At 44.8% G+C, this 26,991-nt stretch overlaps 2 protein-coding genes across 5 annotated transcripts in view; one reads left to right on the plus strand and one right to left on the minus strand.

Moving 5' to 3' along the window:
• Positions 1-290: 290 nt before the first annotated feature.
• On the plus strand, positions 291-13,429 carry LOC311118897 (ectonucleoside triphosphate diphosphohydrolase 7-like). 2 transcript variants are annotated; one of them, XM_084193661.1, is made up of 13 exons: positions 291-431; positions 998-1,110; positions 2,637-2,816; positions 3,034-3,239; positions 4,443-4,593; positions 4,758-4,861; positions 5,114-5,173; positions 8,360-8,511; positions 9,015-9,181; positions 9,551-9,875; positions 10,363-10,448; positions 10,654-10,815; positions 10,898-13,429. In XM_084193661.1, exons 2-13 carry the CDS (start codon positions 1,103-1,105, stop codon positions 11,112-11,114), a joined length of 1,818 nt encoding a protein of 605 aa, XP_084049787.1. In that variant the 5' UTR covers positions 291-431; positions 998-1,102; the 3' UTR covers positions 11,115-13,429. The 2 variants fall into 2 exon arrangements, with proteins under 2 accessions (XP_084049787.1, XP_084049788.1); XM_084193662.1 differs by having other exon boundaries at positions 8,363-8,511.
• An 852-nt stretch (positions 13,430-14,281) lies between these two features.
• LOC311118885 (uncharacterized protein) overlaps positions 14,282-26,991 on the minus strand; it is a 30,447-nt gene continuing 17,737 nt past the window's right edge. For all 3 annotated transcript variants that reach the window (XM_084193647.1, XM_084193649.1, XM_084193648.1), the window contains exons 8-9: positions 23,366-23,497; positions 14,282-21,280 (exon numbers count right to left, since the gene is read on the minus strand). The gene's annotated coding sequence lies outside the window, so the exon portion shown is untranslated. The remainder of the gene's footprint in view (positions 21,281-23,365; positions 23,498-26,991) is intronic.

A 26,991-nucleotide genomic window follows, 5' to 3' on the forward strand; every position in this document is an offset into this window, starting at 1 on the left:
TTCTGTCTACTGTGAAATTACTTGGTGAAATGATGCATGACAGGCTCACTGTGCATGCAATGAAAGCGATGCAAGAATGTAATTGCATGCAGATAAATAATATACATCAAAAGATACATAACATAACAGCTATAGATTTTAAACTGACCAATATCAATGTGCATTGGTCAAACTTGATTGTACAAGTCGCACGCACCACACGGGGGCATCATTCAGCACATTGGACAGCGACGTGTTCAGTTACGTGGCCACGTCAGGCACCGGAAGCTACGTCATCTGACGGATTTAAATGTTCTTTTTATTTTCCTGGATGAAGATTAATCTCGTTCGAAGAAAATAGATGTTGTTGTTAATCTGTGATTCAAGAGTAGGATCCACCCGTGATTAAACCGGCTGGGATGACGTGACGGCCAGCGTTAATTTGTATCAAAGTAAGTTTGGAACAGTGACAATGTTACAATGTATGGAAATATTGTAGCTAGCCACCTGGCTACAGCTGTAACATTCACCGGAAGCCGGTTAGTTATCGGGATTGTTCCAGTTTTAGTCGATCCAAATCGCTATATCAATACAAATTCTGTGCACAGGCCACGTATTCATTCTTTGTTAAATTGCGATCACAGTGGATGAATTGAGATTAGTTTAGCTTGTAGAGATAACAGTTTACTGGCAAGTAAGAAATCTTACATAACACACTGTTTTAAATAATAGATAAAGTAACTAGTTGGCAGAGCAACCTAGACTCAGGGGTTGACGTAACATGGGGGGGGGGGCATTCATAGGGTGCGTTTCTATTGCACATGCATGTACTGTATCTATTCCTATTGACACTGCTTTAATTTAACACATGTAGCTAGTTCGCTGTTCCTTGGTTACTCTGTGATTTACCGAATTGTAGGCCTAGCTACCTATGTTTCAGGTCCACAACTAACTTGAAGGGATACGTGGTGAATTACTTTTCTGTCGACGTGACTATCTCTATATTCCTTCTCTCCAGATCACCACGGGAAAGCAACACCTGGGTCCACGTAGTACGTTCCCAACCATGAGGAGGTGACAGGCAGCCAGCTAACTCTGCTGCTAGGTCTTGCTGCTTGGACATATGGCAAGGTAACACACACTTTCTTTTTGCGGGGTGCTATTGTTAGCCAATCTAGCTCGAATCTCCAACAGCATAACCAGCTATCACAATACAGGGATATGTCTAGAGTTAGAACAGGGATATGTCTAGAGTTAGAACAGGGATACAGTGGCTTGCGAAAGTATTCACCCCCCCTTGGCAGTTTTCCTATTTTGTTGCCTTACAACCTGGAATTAAATTGTTTTTTTTGGGTGTTTGTATCATTTGATTTACACAACATGCCTACCACTTTGAAGATGCAAAATATTTGTTATTGTGAAACAAACAAGAATGCAAATTAATAAATGCAAATTAATTACTTAAAAATCATACAATGTGATTTTCTGGATTTTTGTTTTAGATTCCGTCTCTCACAGTTGAAGTGTACCTATGATAAAAATTACAGACCTATACATGCTTTGTAAGTAGGAAAACCTGCAAAATCGGCAGTGTATCAAATACTTGTTCTCCCCACTGTATTTGGGGAGTCTCACACATGCCTTTTGGCGAACACCAAATGTGTTTGCTTATTATTTTATTTAAGCAATGGCTTTTTTTCTGGCCACTCTTCCGTAAAGCCCAGCTCTGTGGAGTGTACGGCTTAAAGTGGTCCAATGGACAGATACTCCAATCTCCGCTGTGCAGCTCCTTCAGGGTTATCTTTGGTCTCTTTGTTGCCTCTATGATTAGTGTATATATACTGAAATCATGTGACAGATCATGTGACACTTAGATTGCACAAAGGTGGACTTTATTTAACTATTTCTTATTTAGGGGCTTCATAGCAAAGGGGGTGATATATATGCAGACACCACTTTTCCGTTATTGATTTTTTAGAATTCTTTGAAACAAGTTCTTTTTTTCATTTCACTTCACCAATTTGGACTATTTTGTGTATGTCCATTACATGAAATCCAAATAAAAATCCATTTCAATTACAGGTTGTAATGCAACAAAATAGGAAAAACGCCAAGGGGGATGAATACTTTTGCAAGGCACTGTATGCCTATAGCTAGAACAGGGATATGTCTAGAGTTAGAACAGGGATATGTCTAGAGTTAGAACAGGGATATGTCTAGAGTTAGAACAGGGATATGTCTAGAGTTAGAACAGGGATATGTCTAGAGTTAGAACAGGGGTGACGTCCATAAACACTCTTCCCAGGTAGTGGATCAGAGAGAATAAAAAAATAGAACGAAAAGTATATGGGCCTACTGGTATAATAATGGTCCCAAAGGACAACGTCTGGACCACAAACTGGTGCTTCTTCAGAAGGACCGTGAGGTAACACACACTAACCGGACTGCTGTATTGACTTGATGGCAGGATTTGAACTTCAGCATGTGTTTAGGTGAAGAGGTCTATGTTTATGGTTGTTTGAAATGTTACTACGGTGTTCTGTTATACAGAACAAGTAATGCAATAACTGTGAGCATGTGCCCATGCGTTATGTTGTAGTAGGCTATATCTATGACAATAACGAAAACTACCCCCCCCCTCCCCTCCTCCCCTCCAGGATCAGTTTCTCATGCCTGCCAGCCTCCTGGTACTGCAGTGTGTCCCTGCTGTCTCTGGGCTGTGTGCCCAGGCAAAGGGCCTTCTTCCTAGTGTTCCTCACCTGCTCTGCCCTGGTCTTCCTGGGGGTCTACCAGACTGAGCTCTGGGGGCCCCAGCGCCACAGGGGACACGTCAACAAGTGAGTGGGACGTCAGATGAACGGACAGACAGACAGAGAGCGAGAGAAAAACAGACACACACACCAGGCCAAGTGGTTGCACTGTACTGCTACTGAGTCAACACAGACTCTTAATTATTCTGCATTCAAAGTGTAATTGTATGGTGTCTAACATGTTTTTCCTGTCTCTCTCTCTCTTCCTCCCTCTATCCTACCAACCTTTCTCTCTCTCTCCTAGATACCTCTCCTCTGTGGAGACCATGGAGGCTACTGACGTCACCAACGTAGCTCTGAACTATGGGATCGTGGTGGACTGTGGCAGCAGCGGCTCCAGGGTGTATGTGTACTACTGGCCCCCCCACCATGGAAACCCCCACACCCTGCTGGACATCAGGCAGATGAGGGACCATGACCGCCACCCTGTGGTCAAGAAGATCAAACCTGGTGAGGAGGGTTAGGTGGGGAAGGAGTGGGGGTGGGAGGGGGCTACAACAACAGCAGAGAACAACCTTACTGTTGAATGACCAGGAAAAAAAGGATGTTATCCTCACATATGCCGTTGCCACATCATAGTAGGAACATGTTGTCTTTACTCTGTCGGATGCCTTTTTACCTCTTTACCTTTGGTACAGAGAGAGCTAAGATACAGTAGCTAGGTAACGGGAACTGCCAACATAAAGTGTCTTAGTGGGGCGTTGAGCCATTAGAACTGCCAACATAAAGTGTCTTAGTGGGGCGTTGAGCCATTAGAACTGCCAACATAAAGTGTCTTAGTGGGGCGTTGAGCCATTAGAACTGCCAACATAAAGTGTCTTAGTGGGGCGTTGAGCCATTAGAACTGCCAACATAAAGTGTCTTAGTGGGGCGTTGAGCCATTAGAACTGCCAGAACAGCTTCAATGTGCCTTGGCATAGATTCTACAATCTGTGTCTGGAGCTCTACTGGAGGGATCTTCCATGAGAAATTCCTTCATTTGATTTTTTTGTTGATGGTGGTGGAAAACGCTGTCTCAGGCGCAGCCAAAGAAGTGTTCGATTGGGTTGAGATCTGGAGACACACACACACTTTAAACCCCTAAGCTCCTTTGGGACCCCTCTTTCAAAGTCACTGAGATCTCTTGTTCTAGGGATGGTAGCCAAAATAATGAGCAACTGGGTGTTATACATGACCCTAAGCATGATGGGATGTTTTAATTTCTTAATGAACTCAGGAACCTGCTTTCAGTATACTTTGTATCCCTCATTTACTCAAGTGTTTCCATTGTTTTGGCAGTTACCTACATGTTCACCATGTAGGGGCGTGGCACCCCAGAATAAGTTGTCATACAGCGTGGAGGGTTTTCACCTGTGTTTTCCCATGTTTTCAGGCCAGACCTACACGTCCTCAACCTGCTGTTGTTATCTACGTTTTTCCCCATTACCTCCTATTTGCCTGGTACATGAAAACACTGGGACTGAGGATGACCGCAATTGCTAAGCAGTTAGCAGCTGCTATGTTCCCAATAAATTAACAGTAGAATTTAGAGAGAAATAGTAAATCTGCCCTGTTACACCCCAGCCAATGCCACTACCTCATCGCCAACTCAACTATCGCTAACTTCTTTCTTTCTTTCTTTCTTTCTTTCTTTCTTTCTCCCCTCCTCTCCAGGTATTTCCACCATGGCTCTGACCCCAGCCAAGGCTAGTGACTACCTCCACCCCCTCCTCTCCTTCGCTGCTACCCATGTCCCCAGGAAGAAACACAAGGAGACTCCTCTCTATATCCTCTGTACTGCTGGCATGAGACTGCTGCCTGAGAGGTAGGCCTCAACCCTCCACCCTGTCAGGGTTCAAGGGTCAGCTGGGGGTGAAGCACAGGATCTACCCCTAGAGATCTGTGGAAGGTTTAGGGCATTGATTTTTACATCGCTAACAGCGGTTTAAAACGTGTGTTTATTTATCCCCATTTCACTCCCCTTCCCAGTCAGCAGACTGCTATCCTGGAGGACCTGGTAAGAGATGTTCCTGTGGAGTTTGACTTCCTGTTCTCCAGCTCCCATGCAGAGGTGATCTCTGGGAAACAGGAAGGTGAGACAGAGAGCTGTGAGCATGATGGGAATATGGTGCAGTTATACCTAGACACTGATCGATTCCTGGGACCACCCATACGTAAACTGTATGCATGCATGACTAAGTCGCTTTGGATAAAAGTGTCTTCTAAATCTGTATATATTGGTGTGAAAAAAGGCCAGATGGTCTAATTGTACTAATATACTGCACCTGTCCTTTGTGTGTGTGTTTATGTGTGTGTTAATGGTAACACTGCCTCTCTGCTCTCAGGTGTGTATGCATGGATTGGTATTAACTTTGTGTTGGGACGCTTTGACCATGCAGAGTACGGTGAGTGTGAGGTTATGGCTTCTTTGATGATGTCGCTTGTATGTTCACTGCAAAGGATGAGGCTGGATTTTGTATAGAGTTATGGCTTGGCTGTAGGCCTGAAACATACCGGTCAGTAGCCACCATTTTTCTAGGGCGTTAGATGCCATATATGGCAGCTATAGCCATGTCTCAAGGCTAGGTTAAGGCCTTTGCAGACTGATTCTTGCCGTCTTATGCCACGGTTTTGCCGCCCCCATCTACATTTCCACGTCGCGGGCAAATTCTTAGGTGGTAAACGATTGTCGGCCGTCTTGGCTCATTCCGTGTGAGCGGGTCTAGGTCTGCCGATTCTTAAGCACCGCCACGTGCGGTCGTAGGCTCGGACAAAGTTCTATCAGTGTCAGAATGTTTTTGCCTTTATCGTGTCGTGTGGCAGGTGTTACAAGCTGATCCCGGTGACTTACCAATAGGAACACGGCCGGCACTGAGTATGCACACAATACGATTATTGTGAATGGTCAGATTCATATAATAGTTTGATTTAAACGTTTAGCCTACATGCTGTGCAAGAAGAACGATTTCCCTAATAATGTTGTTAACATTACACATCTGAAATCAGGCAACCTGATGGGATTTTGATAAATGCACAAAATCGCCAATCAAAATAAACGTTCTACCACAGCGACCATGTTATTTTGGGGAAGCCTATTTGATTCTGAGTTTGGACATATAACGTTTATATGTGAAAACTACTTCTAAGATGCATAGGGGAGAGCCGGGGCGAAAGTAACACGCCCATTTTCTCAGATAACACAGAAGCTAGAATGACGTAGTGAAGTCAGCACGTTCTTAATGCGGAGGATGAGCTCCCTGCAAAAAAACAGCCCAGTCTGAACATGTTTCGCTGTGTTATTAACATTAAGTGGTTTTGAATAATGAAAAAAAGAAAAACTGGCCCAGAAGTGTTTTTCGGTTGTTTAGTGGTTTAAGGTTCCAAACATATTTCATTTTCTTAACCCGTCTAGTAACTAAATGAAAAGCATAGGTTTCAACTGTCATGCTAGCTAGTCTTGGGTGTTAGCCTGGGAGAAGTTACAGGAGAGACGGATGGGATGAAAGTAACACAATGTAAACTGATGACCTGGAATAAAATCAAAAAAACTTAAGCACAGGCCGTTCTCTCCTTTAGTTCATATTGCTTTTATAATGTTAGCAAAATATTAACAAGTGACAATGTTTGAAAATTATATGACATCTTTACAATTACGCCTTAATCAATTGACTTGATGGATCAGCTTTTCACGTAAGCTTTTATCGACTGGTTAGTGGTTGAAAATATGTATCTGATATATATTCTGGTGGTCAATTACCTTGTGTCAAGCCATGGAAATGTGACAAACAAGATGAGTTTGCTGTTTGTGAAGAGAATAAAGCCGTTTGTTCTATCAAGCCACGAGGAGCGCATGACAAGGACAGCTGATTGGTAGGGCTAATCATGAATAGTCACTGATTATTGCGAAAAACATCTCCTACATTCCCATTCAAGTGAGATGAGAAAATGATGGTTAATATAGCTATTATGTGATCCATTTTCGTCCGATTTAATATTGTAAGCAAAATATTGTGGTTGCGCAACGCATGGTTCATTTTCATAAATGACAAACCTATAGCATTAATTATTCAAATCGACACAAACATGAAATTATGGCTGATGATACTCTTGTAAAGAGCATTACAAACCAGAAAATTCCGATATTGTGCACTTCTCGCCAGCTGTTACTACCGTCCCAAAGCTGTTTTACTCCTTCCCTGCCAGCAGGTACAAAAGAAACGTTGTGGTAGTTCTGTTCTCATCTATTTCATTGAAACTAATTTACCCTAGAAATGCTATTACAGTTGCTAATGGTAGAGGACATATAAATTGTGTGTCATAACGTATGGTGTCTCTAGCTCTATCGATCTCAGAGAGAATAAATAGTGTTACTTTCCTCCTGGTTCTCCCCTACTTAGTTTTTACTAACTCTCTTCTTCAATGAGGTTTAACAGCGGTTGGCATCCAATTTGTTGCATTACCGCCACCTACTAGACTGGAGTACAACTCCCTTTTCTTTTCCTTGAAAAATAAAATAAAACAAAGCAAAGAAATACCCTACCATCTAACACTACACTCACAAATTCAAAACTATTACTAATAATTAACCCCACCCTTCTCCACTATTTAAATATATTAATTCCTACCTCATACCCTCAACCTGAAATGATAGGACATCACCACTTAACACTCCATGTTAACTCTTCTGATGTCTAGTCTCGCACACCCAAATATCTCTCTGCAGCTGCCACTACACCCTCAATTTTCTTCGACTTACGTTCCATCCCTGCAGTACAATTAATAACCTCAGCATATGAAAACTTCTGCACTACTCTTACCCTGGAAACCTCAACCTGCCTCTCTCGCACAGGACATTTCTGATCGCCAGCCCCTTGGCCACCCCTACAATTAGCACATACCACTACTTTCCCTAATGCTACACATTCCTTTGTCTCATGTCCTTTTGCACACTTCTCACACCTTGGAACCTCCCTCCTACACACTGCTGCCACATGCCCATAAATTTGACACCTGTAACATCGTAATGTACTCGGCACATAAGCTCGCACAGGATAACTTATATATACTAATTTCACTTTATCAGGCAAAGACTCAACTTCAAAACTCAAAAGAACAGACAATGACTCTTCTGTTTCCCCACTCTCGCCACCCTGTTTGCGTCGCTCTAACTCACTTCACTCACATGCGCAGATCAAATACACCACTGCAGTTGACGTAGCTTACGCCAGCTGACGTATCCTCGCAAGCCAATCGCAGAATGCGACGACAGAACTGAAGCAAGTCGTACAATCTGGCCAGGATGATATCAAGATTTTTATTTGGTAACGGTGTGGTAATCGCACAGTGTGACATGATAATCGTAAAAGACTGAATCCGACTAGCTAATTATGATGATGAACCAGATTTGATGGCATCTGATTGCTTGTTTGTCAAAGGATGATGCCGGGGTTTGTATATATGGACATGCATTTTCCTTTTGAACAGACTGAGAAAAACATTAAAGTTGATCATTGATGCCTTTACATACGTATCTACATTTGACCGGTTACCCACCATTGACATGACTGACACTCAATTCTCAATTTTCCTAGAAGATGATGCAATGGTGGAGGTCACTACAGGGTCACAGAACAATCACCCAATCAGCCGGCGGCGCACAGTGGGCATCATGGACATGGGCGGAGCCTCGCTGCAGATAGCCTATGAGGTGCCTAGCGCAGTCCACTTCAGTTCACCTGAACAGGTAAGGAAGGAGCCACCTGAGAGCTAGCATTCTCTAGCATTCTCATTCTATTTGTTTGGTATGACTGGCTGTTGTAGACTGGTAAGCCTAATGTTAGAGTTTAGTAAACCACACCATGTATTTGGAGATAATATCTGCGTCCAGATTCTCCACACCAGGGTCGTATTCATTAGGGCACACCGTAGTAAAACGTTTTGCAACGTAAAAAGAAAATGAGCATTTCTTATTGGACAAATTCAGGTAGTCCTTCCCTGTTTCCGTGTGATTTCTTCAACTTGGTGCCTTTATGAATCTCCCGTGTATTGGATATAATTGAACAACAAGATTGTTACAAATCTATGATTCAAGGAGTAGGGTGAAGTTGCCGGTAGACACTTATCTTGGGCCAGTTTAGAATTGGGGGAGGGGAAGCTGATTCTAGATATGTACTTAGGGGAATCTTCACCCCAGAGCATGATTTTATGGTTTAAGTAACGTATGTGGTTCTCTGTCTCCCTCTACAGGAGGAGTCTGGTAAGAGCCTGCTGGCAGAGTTTAACCTGGGCTGTGATTCAGAGCATACGCAGCACGTCTACCGTGTATATGTCACCACGTTCCTGGGCTTCGGGGGGAACATGGCCCGACAACGCTACGAAGACCAGCTGATCAACTCCACCATCACCAAGAACAGGTAGGACCGGTGGGGTGACACGTACACGGACGCAGAGAGAGCGAGACACACACACACACAGAGGCACAGACAGACAGACAGACAGACAGACAGACAGACAGACAGACAGACAGACAGACAGACAGACAGACAGACAGACAGACAGACAGACAGACAGACAGACAGACAGACAGACAGACAGACAGACAGACAGACAGACAGACAGACAGACAGACAGACAGACAGACAGACACTTGCATAAACATAGGTGCAGACATTCTCCAATTCATCAACTTCCTCCAATTTCATCTCGACACCTTGAGTGTGAGAACTCTTTGATTGATCGACTGACTGTCCCTTCCTCCGTGTCACTTCCTGGTTGTCCTCCAGGCTGACAGGCGATCAGACGGGCATGATGGAAGCCACGCCCCTCGCGGACCCGTGCCTCCCCGTCGGCCTATCAGACGTGGTTCGTCGTGACGGCCGTGCGGTCCACCTGAGAGGGCAGGGGGACTGGGCGCGTTGCCAGGGGGCAGTCAGGCCCTTCCTGGGTCTCCACAACGGCACCATGGGGTCCCCCAGGGGGGTGTACCAGGCTCCCATCGACTACAGCAACTCAGAGTTCTACGGCTTCTCTGAGTTCTTCTACTGCACTGAGGATGTGCTGAGGATGGGGGGACCGTACGACAGCGCCAAGTACTCCAAGGCTGCCACGGTAACCACATCTCATCATTCTAGAACTTATCATGATCAGAAATTCTAGAACAGGGTTTCCTCTGTCATTACCTAGGCAGGATAAGTTTCTCCCCACCTAGCTCTCTTGGTCCCGATTTATAAGTCTAGTTTCAACAAAAAATAAATCATTGGGAGATGCCTTTCTTTGCACTGCCGAAGAAATCTGAGGGAAAACATTGGTTTTGTGAAAGGCAAGAAAATGACTTGTTTGTCATTGTCTCTTGGAATGATAGCCTGGTACCAGTCTGTTTGTGCCGTCACGCCACTCCTTGTCATGTTTGGCATGATGAGGAGTTGGAATGATAGCCTGGTACCAGTCTGTTTGTGCTGTCACGCCACTCATGTTTGGCATGATGAGGAGTTGGCATGATAGCACAAACAGATCTGGGACCAGGCTGTCTTTAAGTTCTTAAATCGCTGAGATATCTTTCCAGGAAGTAACTCCGTTGTCTCCTGTCTGTCTGCAGGACTATTGTGCCACCAAATGGTCGACCCTGACAAAGCGTCTGGACAGCAAGCTGTTCTCTAAACAAGCAGACGCCTCCAGACTGAAGTACGAAACCCTTCAACCCAGTTACTCACTATGCCGTTTATAGTGTATATGTGTAATAGATATTAATCTACGTCGATCTGTCTGGAAATGTAAATGCCTATCTAATAAAAATGGAATGGCATATTGTGTATATTCCAGTCAGATGTAAATCTCAACTTGCTTTACAGTGTACCTGACCTCATCAACCACCTCCCTCCCTGTCCAGGTACCAGTGTTTTAAGTCAGCCTGGATGTTCCAGGTGCTCCACTCAGGCTTCAGGTTCCCTAAGGACTACCCCAGCCTGAAGACTGCTCAGCTGGTCTATGACAAGGAGGTTCAGTGGACCCTGGGAGCCATCCTGTTCAAGACACGCTTCCTGCCTCTCAGGTCTGTGGGCACTTCCTGTGTCTGTCTGTGTCTGTCTGTATGTCTCTGTTATTAATCCATCTCTCTCTCTCCTCTCTAACAGGGACCTCCAGGCAGAGTCATTTAAACAGGGCCACTCCAACTGGCTGCGTTCCTCCTTCGTCTACAACCACTACTTGTTCTTTGCCTGTATCCTGGTGGTCCTGCTGGCCATCCTACTGTACATCCTCCGCCTCCGCAGGATCCACCAGAGAGAACAGAGGCAGGCTGAGGCCCTGGACCTGCTCTGGGTGGAGGAGGGGGAGGCTCTGCTGGCCTGATCCAGGATCACTTTAGACTCTGAATCCTTCTTGACCTGAGGCCCTGGGTGTGGGGTGGGGTGAGTTACTGATCTAAGATCAGTTGAGATTCTCTAAGTAACTGTAACTGGTGTTAATAGCCTGTTATGCACAGATCTAGGATCAACCTTTCACCCGCTGAGTTGTATGCTTGACTGGGGCTCCATTTGTTAAGAGGCACTGATCTAGGATCAAATTATCATCCGAAAATCGTAACCTTGACTGTGACCAATGGCCTGTTGGGACAATGATCTAGGACCAGCATGGACACGCTGAATCGTAACGTTGACAATTGGGTAGAAAGGCACAACAATGCAATAGCATCTTCATCCTACAACGAAGGTTCGAATTATGGGGGTGCTGGACACTCCTGTTTGACAAATCATTACACCCCAGATACAGATATCAACGTTGACCTGACTGTGAGCACCCTCCTGAAACAGAAAATATCAACCAAGGGGCAAACCACTATTTATAGTTACCTCTGGACCTAGAGTGTTGATGTAAATCGAACCCTAAGTAGGAGGGGCCATGGAACTGGAACCTTCAAAAGGGGGAGGAGAATTGCAGGATGTGGGTGTGGTCTTGTGGGCGGAACTTCGTAAAGGGAAAACTGTGAATCGTTAAAATGATGAAACAGGAAAATCCCAATAGGTGAAAGACTGTGAGGACTGAGCCATTCCATTTCTATTGTAGATAATTCACTGTTGCAGAGATGGACCACTGTGTTGGCCATTTTGTTTGAAGGAAGGTGAAGCTTGACGTGTGAGGTAGAAGTTGCCCTTAATCACAGATCTAGGATCAGATACCCTAATCCTAACCTTAACTATTGATGCAAATAAAATCTGACCCTGTATCTGTGGTTAGGGGTAACTTCTAGCTACTCTTTGATGAAAAGGGTGCCTCTATGATTGTCTGTTTGGACAGTATTGTAACCATGACGATACACACTGTGTCTGACCAGTATACTTCCTGTAAAACTCACAAACAGGAAGTGCATTCATTCCTTAATAATCCCACCATGGGAATGTTTTTGATTTGAAGCTTTCAAATAGAAAAAGGCTTTATTGATTTTGTATTGAAAAACAACAATGAGGAATCAAACAATTTATTACAGGGGTTCATTAAATCTCAAATGTTTGAGACAATGTCTCTTTTTAACGTTTAACGTTTTTTAAACTGTTTGCTTTGGTGCTGGGAGCAGTTTGTTCTGAGCCAGTTATGTTGATGACAAGCTAAGAGAGTGAAACGGGTTGTCAGTGTTTAATGGATTGAAGTCGATGCCTTCTGACTGCATTGTGTTGAACTGTGGTACACACACACACACACATACACACCTGTGTGACAGAGATGTGTTATGACAGGTCTATGTCAGACTGTCAGTGTTAGTTACCCACCAGCTCCTCACCTGCCCTGTACTGTAAATATCCAATCAGTGATCACTATCAGTCTGCTCCACAATCTCTTGATTATGTTTGGAGGTATTGCTGTTGTTAAATGAGATGCATTTAATTGCTAATCAAAAAAGCCATCTTGTTATTTTGAAGCTGTATAATTTGAGTGGTCACAATGCAACTGGAAATGTAGCGTCAGTGATTTTAATGTAAATTCAACACACTTCCTTTTAGGTTTTGACTGTTTCTACAGCTGAAATCTTCAGAGCAGCATTTGAATGTGGTCTAATACCAACCCTCTGTTTGACCTCTTGTCAGTTTTTGACCAATTTGTTTTGTTTTAGATTTTAACACGAGGAAGGGGCCTAAATGTTGCAGCTCCATTTTGACTCTTCCTAAAGAAGGACCAACGATCAACTGGACCAAGGCTGTGTCCCAAATGGCTCCCTATACAATGACCCTGATGGGACCTGGTCAAAAGTAGTGCACTATATAGGGAATAGGGTGCCATATGGGACACATACCAACCGGGCCGTTGCTAGCCTCAGAACTGGGCATTGTGCGATATGGGACTTTCATGCCAGGCATCCCAAATGGCACCCTATTCCCTATATAGTGCACTACTTTTAAGCAGGGCCCATAGGGCTTGGGTAAAGGTATTGCACAATGTAGGAAATAGGGTGCCATTTGGGACGTAATCCTAACAGTCTTGTAGGTCTCTTATTGAGGAAAAATAACTCAACATGGATGTGGAAAACAAACACAAATCTGTTTAAATAAATCAATGTTTTAAAACATTTCCCAATGGGTTGCTTCTCTTTGGGTACTTTCTCTTGGTATATGTTTAGGTCCAGGGTCGTATTCATTAGTGCACATGGTCGCAAAAATGTTTTGCAACGGAAAATAAAAAAGTTTTCTTATTGGACAAGTTCAGGTAGTCCCTCCCGGTTTCATTTATTCCGTTTGGTTCCTAGTGTATACGACCCAAGCTGGTTTAGCAGGTCTTGGTAACGTGTGTGAATGTGCCCTAACATGAACCGAGGTCGGCAGTTGTCACTTTCCAGGGAATTCTGGGTGTTTGTAACATCCTGGTACGAGAGAGGGTGCAGGTCGACGTGTGTGCCAACGTACCAAGGCTGACTCTCCCCGTTTATTTTCTCGAATTAAGCTCTTCTGTTGCGCTTTCTCTCAGATCACTAACGACGTAGGAAAGGAAACAAGGAGAGGAAACAAGGAGGGGAAAATCAAGGAGAGGAAACAAGGAGGGGAAACAAGGATGGGAAACCAGGAGAGGAAACAAGGAGGGGAAACAAGGAGAGGAAACAAGGAGAGGAAACAAGGAGGGGAAACAAGGAGGGGAAACAAGGAGGAGAAAAACAAGAAGAGGAAACAAGGATAGGAAACAAGGATGGGAAACCAGGAGAGGAAACAAGGAGGGGAAACAAGGAGAGGAAACAAGGAGGGGAAACCAGGAGAGGAAACCAGGAGGGGAAACAAGGAGGGGAAACAAGGAGAGGAAACAAGGAGAGGAAACGAGGAAAAACAAGGAGAGGAAACAAGGAGAGAAAACAAGGATGGGAAACAAGGAGAGGAAACAAGGAGGGGAAACAAGGAGGGGAAACGAGGAGAGGAAACAAGGAGGGGAAACAAGGAGGGGAAACAAGGAGGGGAAGCTTCTAAGAATATTCGGACACTGTCCAAACCAAAATTCTTATCTAGGGAAACAAAAAGAGCACCCTTACCAACGTGTTTTCTTAAAAATATACTTTAATACAACAGCTGCATATAAATATTAAAATATACATTATAATGGTGTACAGTACGCTCACACAAAACACAAAACAAAAATATTAGGCTTCTATTTGTACGGCACTTTGTATTTTTTTTCTTGCTGCTTTTTAACGTTTTTTTCTTTCATTTCATGATGTATTTTGCCAATCCAAAGCGTTTATTGTACTATTGTGATAATTCTTGTAGGTTATTGAAAACAGAGAGTGGGGGTTAGAGGAGTTGTGGAGGGATATGGGGGGTGCTGTACATGACATGATGACACGGCGTTCTGGAATGTATCCCGTTTGTAATCCAAAAGAGCTCCTCGTGTTCTAGAATCTGTGTTCTAGATAGAACGTCCATTCCTCTTCTTACTTCGCTGTTAGAAAATCATTGGTTTGGGTATCATTTGTCTTCCTATGTCTGTCTGTCTGTCTGTCTGTGACAGTCCTGATGAGGTTTTAGGGTAACAAACCCAGGAGTCTCAGAGCTCTCTGTCTCTTCTGTCTCGGCAGCGCATCGCGTCTCCTTTGAAACAGGAGAGGGCCTCCAGTCTCTGGGAGGGAAATGTGTGAGTCTGCAGTGTGTGTGTGTGAGAGTCTGCAGTGTGTGTGTGTGAGAGTCTGCAGTTCAGGAACAGTCACAGAGGGGTCACTGTAGCCCCACTAGGGTCGTCTTACATCCGAGCCCATTCAGGCTTTAAACACAAAGCACACACAGGCCTTCTTCATCTCACACACACACACACACACACACAGATTAAGCTGAGGGGGAATTCACCTCCTTCCTCAGTTTCAACCATTTCAGACAATGAATCCAGAGAATAGTGTTCTCCAACTACAAAAGACCAGCTAGATTAGAACACCAGGTAGTGTCCGTTCTTCCTGGTATGAACATGGAAAAAGTAGCAACAATACCTCGTTATAACATACTACAGTATAGGCCTAGAAATATGGCCGGAAAAATGCATCCTACAAATGTGTAATAAGTAATACAGTGCTCAAACTCGTTGTTGAACCGTTTGTTTGACCGTTCAAACTGGATTCAGCCCTTGTTGTCGAGTGCTCAAAGGCATTCTAGAACTCTGGATTTCTAAAGGCTGTATTATCAGGAAGGATCTGTCTCTGGGATCGGCTAGCTCTCCCTTTCTGTGGCAACGATGATTCCCAATCTGAAAAGTATGTCAGAGAGCTGACCTGTTTAGTTTCCCCTTACAGTGTGAGGCTGTGTTAGACCAGGGAGCTGGGTAAATGGCTGCGTCTGAAATGGCACCCTATTCCCTATATAGTGGACTACTTTTAACCAGAGCCCTATGGGCCGAGTCCTGGTGAAAAGTAGTGCACTATATATTGAACATGGAGTCAGTTCGGATGCACCCAATCTGTGATCGGCCAGATGGCTTGCTTCTTGTTTCCCCCATCTACTGTATGCCAGGTGGCCAATCGGGCTGAAGGTGGAGATCTGACTCGACTAATTTCCCCTGGCGCCTCCTCTCTATTCAAGGTAAAACATAAACATCAGTGTTCTGAGAAGCAGAGTGAGTGGGAGGAATGCTAGCCGAGCGTAGAGAGAGAGAGAGAGAGAGGGAGAGAGGGAGACAGTGAGAGAGATACATCGTCCATGCCAAGACCTCGACGCCACTCCCGTTCCATCAGTTAACCCTAAACACAACCAAAACACAACCCATGAAACGGGTACATGAACAGAAAGAAAAAAACTAATACATTTAGTGTAGGCCTAAATAGGGAAAAAACAACAGTTTGTGGGTTTGTTACAGTTGACGGTTATTTCTACAGTTGTTGTTGTTGTTGTTGCAGAAAGCAGCAGGAGGGCATGTGAAGTGAAGTAGGCTAGTGCTCCTGCCAGAGAAGAGATCGTGTGACTGTTCTGGCACGGTGTGTGTGTGTGTGTGTGTGTGTGTCGAAGAGAAGCCTCAGCCTGAGAGAGAAATGTATAACCACAGTACAGTACAGTACCACTCGCTCTCCACCATTTTACCAACATAGAGAGAGAGAGGTAATCAACCAAGGCTTGCATTCCAATGTCAATACTACCCAGCTCAAAGGACATGATAGAAATGACTTTATCAGGACCAGATTACAACTAGTTCTGGTAATAAACTAGTTGTAATGATGTTATTATTTCAACCAGGTTTTGCCCTCTTGGTACACAACACAATATCCGCCCACTACATTGCTCCATAGCACATGGTACAGTACTATGCTAGTATGGACATTTGGAACACAGCCTAAGTCCTAACTTCTTAACTTTCACTCAAATCAATGGGAAAGTGTAATTTATGTGGAAGTTACTATTTACCCCTAAAAGAGATTATTATTATCATACTAGCCGTTCTGAGCCCAAATCCCAACGTGTGTTTGTGAGTTATCATCATGATATACAATATGAGTAACAAAACAAAAAAACACATTCAGAGAGCATCGTGTGTTGTGTTGTGTTGTTTTGGGCGGTTTGGAAGAGGTCTGCCCCCTAGTAAAAGGACAGTGTCCCAACGTAATGTCAGACCTGACTGTCCATTTGTTTGTCCTCGCCAGTCAGTGTGTCTTCTTTTAATCCAGCCGCCATCTGTCTTTGGCATCGTGTTCTCTTAGTGCTCAGGGCTGCATTCAGGAGTACCAACGGTACACCAAAACGTTCCACAGTGAAGCCTGATAGGAGTTTTTCGTTTTTAAAATGTACAATCTTTTGTATTATATTTTGCATATGGTAAAGGTATGTACTGTGTAATAACCATCCTCTGTCCTCTTGCTGTTTTAACTTTTAAAATGCGTAATTCCTTCCTTCCTCTCCTCCTTGAAAATCATGTTAGTGATAACGTCAAGGAAAAGAAGAAGGATGCCTTTTAAAAGTATTGAAACAGCACCTTGGGGTTTCTAAGTATCTTCACACCTCAGCTTTGAGGACCATCACCACAGCAGCAGCCGGTGCACCTGAGCACCAAATCGTTGAAGGTAAATGACTCTTTAACACGCTGGTGGGGCGTTCTACAGGATGGAATTTCCATAGGTGAGAATGGAACATTTTTATGGAACATTGGCTCTGGAACGCAGCCCGGGTTTCTCAAGGTTGGTTCTCTTTGAAAAAAGCTGGTAGAGCACGGCGCTTGTAACGCTAAGGTAGTGGGTTCGATCCCCGGGACCACCCATACACAAAAAAAAATGTATGCACGCATGACTGTAAGTCGCTTTGGATAAAAGCGTCTGCTAAATGGCATATTATTATTATTATTATTATAGAACAGTATTGCTTAACATCGCCATGGTGATCTATCCGTCACTCCCGCCTCTGAAATGGGCCTGCCTTTAATTCATTTAATGCATGTTTACATTTCTTTATTGTCTTGTTTGGTTGCTTTGACTGTGTACCTCGATAGGTAAATACCCACTGGGCACAGACGTCAATTCAACGTTTATTCCATGTTGGTTCAACCATGCTTAATTGAAATGAAGTGGAAACAACATTGAACCAACCAGTGTGTGCCCAGTGGGTATGCTCATTGCTAGGTTGTTTTGTTCAGGCATACTGTACTGTACTGTAGGTCATCGTGGCTTATAGCTCTAGTAGGCAAATCAAACACAACATTGCCCTTTCAACGTTAAAGGCCCAGTGCAGTCAAAAATGTGATTTTCTTGTGTTTTATATATATTTCCACTGAATAATATGTCGAAATTGTGAAAATTATGATAATGGCCTTTTAGTGTAAGAGCTGTTTGAAAAGACCACCTGAAATTTCAGCCTGTTTTGGTGGGATGGAGTTTTGGCTTGCCTGGTGACATCACCATGCGGCAAATTAGTTAACAGACCAATAATAAAGAGAGTTCCAAACCTCTCTGCCAATGACAGCTAGTTTTCAGTTTTCCCCTCCCCACTCAGACCACTCCCAGACAGTCCGTAAATTGCTAAGAAGCTTTAATTTTTGACAATTTTAACTGAAAACAATCATATTAAGGTACTTAATTTTTCTCCTGAAATTATTTAATATTAAAGATAAAAACATCTGCATTGGACCTTTAACACAATGTTTCAACTTTAGCACAATATTGCTCTTAAAAAGGTTAACACAACGTTACTCTTTCAAGGTTAATACAACATTGCTCTTTCTACATTAGCACAACATTGCTCTTTCAACATTAACAAAGTTGCTCTTTCTACTTTAAAACAACATTGCTCTTTCTAGGTTAACACAACATTGCCCTTTTAACGTTAGCAGAATGTTCTGCCATGCTGTTGCTCAGGTGAGAAGTTGCATTTCACCAGAGCACCGTATACTATAGTATACTGAACCAGAAACCATATTCACCCTATACAAACCCAGACAACAACAGTTTCTGTTGCTGAAAACCCATGACCAAATACAACAAATAGGCTCTCAATCAATAATCATTTAAAAAAGGTACAGATATATTACTCTTTAGAAGGTGTTTGGTTGTACCCACCGCAGTGAAAATAGGTTGTGTGACTGGCGTGACCAACGACACTCACTGGCCTTTAAAACACGGCGTACTCTGGTCTGCATCGCGTCAGACTTCTGCCACAAGACCACCTTTGGCTTGGCCAACAAAGGCAGCACCATAGAATTAAAAAGAGGGCTCTAGAAAAAAAAGATGGGCCCTCTTTCTAACTCTATGGGCAGAACAGAGCAGAACTCAGACACTCGCTAGTCGCTAAAAGACCATCCCCACTTTGTGGGAACATGGCTTTGTGAATAAACAAAACACAAATAACTTTATCGACAAACTTAACAAAAAACGCTCCACCACAATAGCTGTTGACTCTTGTTGCCTTTCAGAAAGGAAGGTGCGCTACAGGTTCACATTAGGAGTCAGACGAAGCAGAAGGCGTGGAGAAGGCATCGAGGACAGACACGTCCCTTTTTGTTTTCTGTTAACATTGAACACAAACACCCAGACAGCGTTATGCTGTAGAGCTAAAGGCAGACCGATAGGAGCTTTCAGTCACTTCCATAGAGATGGGAAAGAGAGAACACCTAACTTTATAGGAAGTGCGCCCTCTATTCATCTCTATGGGCATGTCCTGTATACGCTAGCCTTACCCAACAATCCTCTCAGATTGAATATTAACAGTGATTTAATGAATGTCTGATTGATGTATCAAATCGACCTTTCAGGCAATAATACAGGTAACAAAAGGCATCCTTTTCATAAAGAATGTGTGAGGGTAAACATTAAAACGATCAACGTTTTTTTGTTAATCAATTCAACTTCATCTTCAGATTGATGATACAATGATTGGATAATGGCAGTAGTAGTAGGAGAGAGGGTTGGGTAAGAGCTGATCACTTCAGCTTTCATTTCAGCTTTCATTCCAGTTCTTTGAAATTTCAGCTTTTCATGTCATCTTTGGTCGGTTGGATTTAAGGTGCATTTAATAGCTACTTTTTTTCAAGTTTATTTTTCTTCCTTCTAATTCTGTGACGAAAGCTCTGCAAGTCTTAGCTGCTACAGTTGCTCTGGTGTTTGGTGTTATCACAGTTCATCCTCTGTTCTCTGGTCTTTCTGAGAGAAGGAACTTGCATTTCAGGGTCATGTTCATTAGGCCACGTAACAGAAAACGTTTTAAGACGTTTTGCAATGGAAAGACAAACATTTGCGTTTCTTATTGGAGAAGTCCAGGTAATCCTCCCTGTTTCTGTCTTTTTTTCCTTTTGGTGCCTGATGAACAGGACCCAGGTGTTTGTCAAAGGGAAATAGACAGGATACAGCTACGAATCAAAGTGCTCATTTATGCCCTGTGGCAAGCACCAATTACGTCGCTCGCTGGTCACAAGAGTCTCCTCCCACTGATCTTTACTAGCAGGGTCGATTCCAGGAGGGTGCAAACAAGCCTGCTAAACGTTGCAGATAGCAATGCCATGAATAGAGCAGACATGACTCCTTACTCTAGATGTCAGAGATGCATGTCTGTTCCATTACAGTCTATTTCTATCTGAACCTTCCAGGAACGTTGTGGCCTACTGAACATGACCCCCCCCCTTCTCTTCCTATCCTCAAATACCCCTTACCCTACCCTACCCTACCCTCATGCCAACCCCCTGCCAACTACTCTATCATCTACAAACAGTGCAATGTCTATTCATATAGGCACAATGGGATACTAATACAGTACACTGAAGAACGGAGAGATTAAACCAACCACACACACATTCATACTACACACACACACACACACACACACACACACACACACACAGCCATAGATCAGCTGACTCACACATGTCGTCAGCAGCTAGCCTGTGTTGGTGATTAGCCGAAGGTAAGAAGAGAGTGTGTTACAGATCGCTGCTGAAGAGACAGAACGAAACAGAGCTCAAACAGAGGGGAGGGTTGAACTCAAACCTCAGTCTCTGTTGAGCTGTAACCCCCACCTCCTCCATCTCCTCTCCCTCTCTTTCTCCATCCCTCTCCATCCCTTTCTCCAGCCACCTGTTCTCCAGGTGACAGAGTGTAGTGGGGGACGGTAGGAGTGGGTGGCTGTGTCCGAGGGGTGTCGGAGGCGAGGTGGTGGTGGAGGGGGGGTCAGGGGTGTGTTAGGCAGCCGTCTCCTCTCCTGGTCCAGGGGGGGTCAGGGGTGATGGGCGGTCCATTAGGCAGCCGTCTCCTCTCCTGGTCCAGGGGGGGTCAGGGGTGATGGGCGGTCCATTAGGCAGCCGTCTCCTCTCCTGGTCCAGGGGGGGTCAGGGGTGATGGGCGGTCCATTAGGCAGCCGTCTCCTCTCCTGGTCCAGGCGGGGTCAGGGGTGATGGGCGGTCCATTAGGCAGCCGTCTCCTCTCCTGGTCCGGGGGGGTCAGGGGTGATGGGCGGTCCATTAGGCAGCCGTCTCCTCTCCTTGTCCAGGGGGGGTCTGTGTGTCTTTGCCCCCGGCCCCAGCCTTGGTCAGTCCCCCTCCACTCACCTCCAGGATCCTCTGGACAAACTCTTTGGTCCGTCCAGCCACTAGAGGACCTGAGAACACACAGATGGAGATATTAGAATAGAGAGACACTGTAGATACAGAAGAAGAGAAAGAAAAGCGATAGAGAGAGAGACATGTCTTTTCCCCCTGTTGAACTCTCTGTCTTTATGCTTCTAATCTGTGTTGCTTTCTTCCTCTCTCCCTTCTTTTCCCCTCCGTCCCCTCCCTCCGTCTCCTCCCTCCGTCTCCTCCCTCCATCCATCTCTCACCGCTGGATCCTTTAGTACAGGGATCATCAACTAGATTCAGCCGCGGGCCTATTTTTCTTGGGCGGATGGTCAGGGGGCCGGAACATAATTACAAATAATTAGTAGACTGCAAATTGACCACAAGAAGCCCAAACATATATTTACATTTTAGTCATTTAGCAGACGCTCTTATCCAGAGTGACTTACAGGAGCAATTAGGGTTAAGTGCCTTGCTCAAGGGCACATCGACAGATTTGTCACCTAGTCGGCTCGGGGATTAGAACCAGTGACCTTACTGGCACAACACTCTTAACCACTAAGCTACCTGACGCCCCGGTATAACCATTTCACAAGCCTTGCTTACATTTCACATATATCTCTCTATTATGTGTGGGAATACTTTGGAACAGATTTCCAAAATTAAAATCATTTGGAGCTGATTTGCTAGTGTTTTTACAGTCTTTTATGTCCAATTATAAAACATTTTAAAATGTAAATTATATTATTCTTAGAAACAAATTTGGAGGGCCATTCCCCCCCACTCTCTCACACTGCTGGACTCGTTCAGTATATCCTCCAGTCTCTGGGTCATCCCCCTCTCTCCCTCCCTCTCTCACCGCTGGACTCTTTCAGTATATCCTCCAGTCTCTGTCATCCCCCTCTCTCCCTCCCTCTCTCACCGCTGGACTCTTTCAATATATCCTCCAGTCTCTGGGTCATCCCCCTCTCTCCCTCCCTCTCTCACCGCTGGACTCTTTCAGTATATCCTCCAGTCTCTGTCATCCCCCTCTCTCCCTCCCTCTCTCATCACTGGACTCTTTCAATATATCCTCCAGTCTCTGGGTCATCCCCCTCTCTCCCTCCCTCTCTCACCGCTGGACTCTTTCAGTATATCCTCCAGTCTCTGTCATCCCCCTCTCTCCCTCCCTCTCTCACCGCTGGACTCTTTCAGTATATCCTCCAGTCTCTGTCATCCCCCTCTCTCCCTCCCTCTCTCATCACTGGACTCTTTCAATATATCCTCCAGTCTCTGGGTCATCCCCCTCTCTCCCTCCCTCTCTCACCGCTGGACTCTTTCAGTATATCCTCCAGTCTCTGTCATCCCCCTCTCTCCCTCCCTCTCTCATCACTGGACTCTTTCAGTATATCCTCCAGTCTCTGTCATCCCCCTCTCTCCCTCCCTCTCTCACCACTGGACTCTTTCAGTATATCCTCCAGTCTCTGTCATCCCCCTCTCTCCCTCCCTCTCTCACCGCTGGACTCGTTCAGTATATCCTCCAGTCTCTGGGTCATCCCCCTCTCTCCCTCCCTCTCTCACCACTGGACTCTTTCAGTATATCCTCCAGTCTCTGTCATCCCCCTCTCTCCCTCCCTCTCTCACCGCTGGACTCTTTCAATATATCCTCCAGTCTCTGGGTCATCCCCCTCTCTCCCTCCCTCTCACCGCTGGACTCGTTCAGTATATCCTCCAGTCTCTGTCATCCCCCTCTCTCCCTCCCTCTCTCACCGCTGGACTCTTTCAATATATCCTCCAGTCTCTGGGTCATCCCCCTCTCTCCCTCCCTCTCACCGCTGGACTCGTTCAATATATCCTCCAGTCTCTGTCATCCCCCTCTCTCCCTCCCTCCCTCACTGCTGGACTCTTTCAGTATATCCTCCAGTCTCTGTCATCCCCCTCTCTCCCTCCCTCTCTCACCGCTGGACTCTTTCAGTATATCCTCCAGTCTCTGGGTCATCCCCCTCTCTCCCTCCCTCTCTCACGGCTGGACTCTTTCAGTATATCCTCCAGTCTCTGTCATCCCCCTCTCTCCCTCCCTCTCTCACCGCTGGACTCTTTCAGTATATCCTCCAGTCTCTGTCATCCCCCTCTCTCCCTCCCTCTCTCACCGCTGGACTCTTTCAGTATATCCTCCAGTCTCTGGGTCATCCCTCGTTCATCTTTGTCCACCTCCTTTCCGCTTCGCTCCACCCGCTGACCAATCACCTCCTTGATCCTCAGCAACGCCCCCAACAGGTTCTCTATACACACACACACACACACACACACACACACACACACACACGGGATAAACAACATCAAAATCTGTTGAAGTAGCAGTATACTATTCAGTTCATAGTATAATGAAATCAAAGTGCTCTATATTGAATGGGCTTCAGTTGGCAGGCAGCGAGAAGATGGATAATGTGGAATGATGTACTACAGTTCCCATAATGCTCTGTGTCTCCTTCCCTGTAGGGGACACAGCCCCTCCCCTCCTCTCTTTCTTTTCCCACACATCCTTCATCCTTCGCTCCAGATTTCCTTCTAATGCCTCCGAAGGACAGGCTCTCTGGGGGAGACTAAACACCGACACACACCGACACACACACATAAACACACACACCCATTACTTTGTAGAGTAATCGAGGTCAGGCTTTCCACAGTTGGCAGGTGTCCCAGCTCCAGTCATTTTGAAGTGAACTCCCCAGTCCACCGCTCATACACATGGAAGCATGAGGCTTGTATACACAGAGAGAATGGGAGGAAGAGAGAGGGGCGTGTGTGGGGAGGGGGGGTGGGGGGTGAGAGAGAAGGAAAGTAAAGTGTGAGTGAGAGAGCACGGGAGAGAGGGAGGAAGTGAAGAGAGAGGGAGAGAGGAAGAGAAGGGAGTGAATGAGGTGAAACTCCTGGCTAGCCTCCAGCTCCTAGACCTCTGTTAGTCCCCCTCCATCCCTCCATCCGTTACTAAGGCCCAATCACAAGCCCCCGCCCGTTCAGGCAGCTGAATGCTGGCCCGCCTTCTGGAATGTTTGGAATTCCAGCAACAAAAGGGCTGTCCGGAAGATTCCAACAGAATTGACTAGGGGAGAGGATGGAGAAGGTTGCCAGGTTTGGATGGGACTGGGGGAGGGAGGTGCCAGGTTTGGATGGGACTGGGGGAGGGAGGTGGGGAGGTTGCCTGGTTTGGCTGGGACTGGGGGAGGGAGGTGGGGAGGTTGCCAGGTTTGGATTGGGGGAGGGTAGGGTTGCTAGGTTTATCTGGGGAGGGAAAGGAGGGTTAGAGTTGCCAGGTTTGGATTGGGGGAGGGTAGGGTTGCTAGGTTTATCTGGGGAGGGAAAGGAGGGTGAGGTCCAACTAGGGAAAGCGGAGGGAGGGGAGGGGAGAGAATGAGGGGAGGGGAGGGTTACACTTCAGCTCCACTATAAGCGTTCTGTTGTGTTGCCATCAGCGTCACTTCAATGTGACGTTCTACCTGATACACAGAGCGTGTTGTTTTGAGAGAGGAGAGGAGCAGAGCGGAAGAGCATCTTTCTTCTATTTTCCCCAACTGTGCTGTACCATAGTACTTCATTATGCACAGGAGGAAATGCAAACTTGTAGTGTATTCAAGGTTTAAAAAGTATTCTAAAGCTTGTAATTTCCACTTTAAAATATCAGACTTCATTTGCCGTAAACCATTTTTGATCAACCCCTACAAATAAATGTCTGTTAATTATAATCCACATAATAATTCACATTTCCTGTTGATGCAGGATTATTTTCCCACTGTAGCAAACTGGCTCAAATTAAGATCCTACATCTGTAGCTTCCCACTGGGCACACCACGTCATTTCAACGTGGAAATGTGGGTAATATTTGGTTGAGACCAAGGGTGAAAGTAAGGCGGTCCGGTACGGCGTCCTGGCAAAATAAATAGTGGGGGTGTGCCGTACCGGTAAAACATGAGCCTATCACAATCATTCAAACTAAATGTCTAGAAAACTGTCGGATATTACGCCATTATTTATCATTACCGCATGTAAAATGCATGAAAAATGAGTGAATGGACTTAAAAACAGGTGGTATAGCCTACACTCCAAAATGCGATGTGGTTCCACGAGAACACTGACATTTTGCCAAGGCAGAGATGAGTGGCAGAAACGTGTGCGGACAGCAGTGGACGCATACATTCTGGCATAATGACAATTAGCAAATGTCCTTACACTTTGTGGTGTTTTGTGTAACAGATGTCTCTTTCCATTCACCACTGTTTGGAGGCTGGAAATATGTTGCGAGTGGATGAAGGTGCATGGGAAGCCAAGTAAAGGATCCCTTTGAAGGGATTGTTTTACGAGCGCTTGAACACATAGGAGGTCCCGTACCAGGATGACATTCATTCTACTTTCACCCCTGGTTGAGACGTTGATTAATGAGATTTTAACCTTTATTTACCCACTCAAAAAGACAGCCAGAAGTTGTTGAAATCCCAGTGTTATCACTCTGCTTTCAGCCATCTAAAAGCCACATTCCAATGGAAAAACAATGTCTGATTTTTGGTTTAGATGTGTATCACTGCACTTTCAACCATTTAAAAGCACAACAAAGTTCAAATGGGAATACAATGTCAGATATTTTGTATTTATACAACAACTTAATGTGTTATCACTGTGCTTCATCTAATAGCACAACCAAATGACCTGGATTGCAGTTGAGATTACATTACAAGTACATGGTGCAAGTGATCAATGCTGTTTGAGATTCTGTGCTGATTATTATAGCAATTGTGAAGATCTCCACAGACCTGCACGCTTTCTATGATTACATAAGAAGACAATTATAGGTACAGTAGGCTAACCTCAAAATGTGACCATGGATGTGTTAGTCATTTTAAGGTAGAATAAATACTGTTACATTAGTTTGTAAGATAGCCTTAACATTAGGCTATTTACTATATTACATTACATTACATTTAAGTCATTTAGCAGACGCTCTTATCCAGAGCGACTTACAGTTAGTGAGTGCATACATCATTTGTTTATACTGGCCCCCTGTGGGAATCGAACCCACAACCCTGGCGTTGCAAACGCCATGCTCTACCAACTGAGCTACATCCCTGCCGGCCATTCCCTCCCCTACCCTGGACGACGCTGGGCCAATTGTGCGCCGCCCCATGGGTCTCCCGGTCGTGGCCAGCTACGACAGAGCCTGGATTCGAACCAGGATCTCTAGTGGCACAGCTAGCACTGCGATGCAGTGCCTTAGACCACTGCGCCACTCGGGAGGATAAAAGTAATATTGAATTGTAATAACACAACCAAATATCAACATTTAAAGGATATCAAATGCTTGGATAGTTTTAACCCGAGCAACTGGCTTAATCCTATTCTTTAACTTTTATTTTTAGTTTAGTTGGAGACGTGAATTCAAAATATAATTTGTTAACTTGTCGACAAGTTAATAGGCTGTTGCAAAAGTGATATTGAATTGTGTTTGGTTGTCATCGCAACCAAATATCAACATTTGAATGAGATGTATATCTTTTGCCACTGACTGAGTCTGGCTTTAATTCCAGTTTGTCTACACATGAATCATTTATATGTTGAATCAAAGTTTAAGAATATGACTAAATCAAACTTTATGTGCATTTAAAGTTTGATTTGATTTAGTCCTATTCTTAAATTTAGGTTTTTGGTTGAGATGGAGACGTGAATCCAAAATATTAATGATTAACTTGAAGATTACATTTGAAATCAATCAAAGCTTGAATTGTCT

This window comes from Coregonus lavaretus (genome assembly GCF_964263955.1).
Source record: "Coregonus lavaretus genome assembly, contig: HAP1_SCAFFOLD_616, whole genome shotgun sequence".
Taxonomy (NCBI): domain Eukaryota; kingdom Metazoa; phylum Chordata; class Actinopteri; order Salmoniformes; family Salmonidae; genus Coregonus; species Coregonus lavaretus.

What these genes read in the sequence shown, in the direction of transcription:
- LOC311118897 (XM_084193661.1), top strand. An exon ending in TCCACCATCACCAAGAACAG is followed by an intron (nt 9,182 to 9,550) that starts GTAGGACCGGTG and finishes GTTGTCCTCCAG; the next exon opens with GCTGACAGGCGATCAGACGG. An exon ending in ACACGCTTCCTGCCTCTCAG is followed by an intron (nt 10,816 to 10,897) that starts GTCTGTGGGCAC and finishes CCTCTCTAACAG; the next exon opens with GGACCTCCAGGCAGAGTCAT.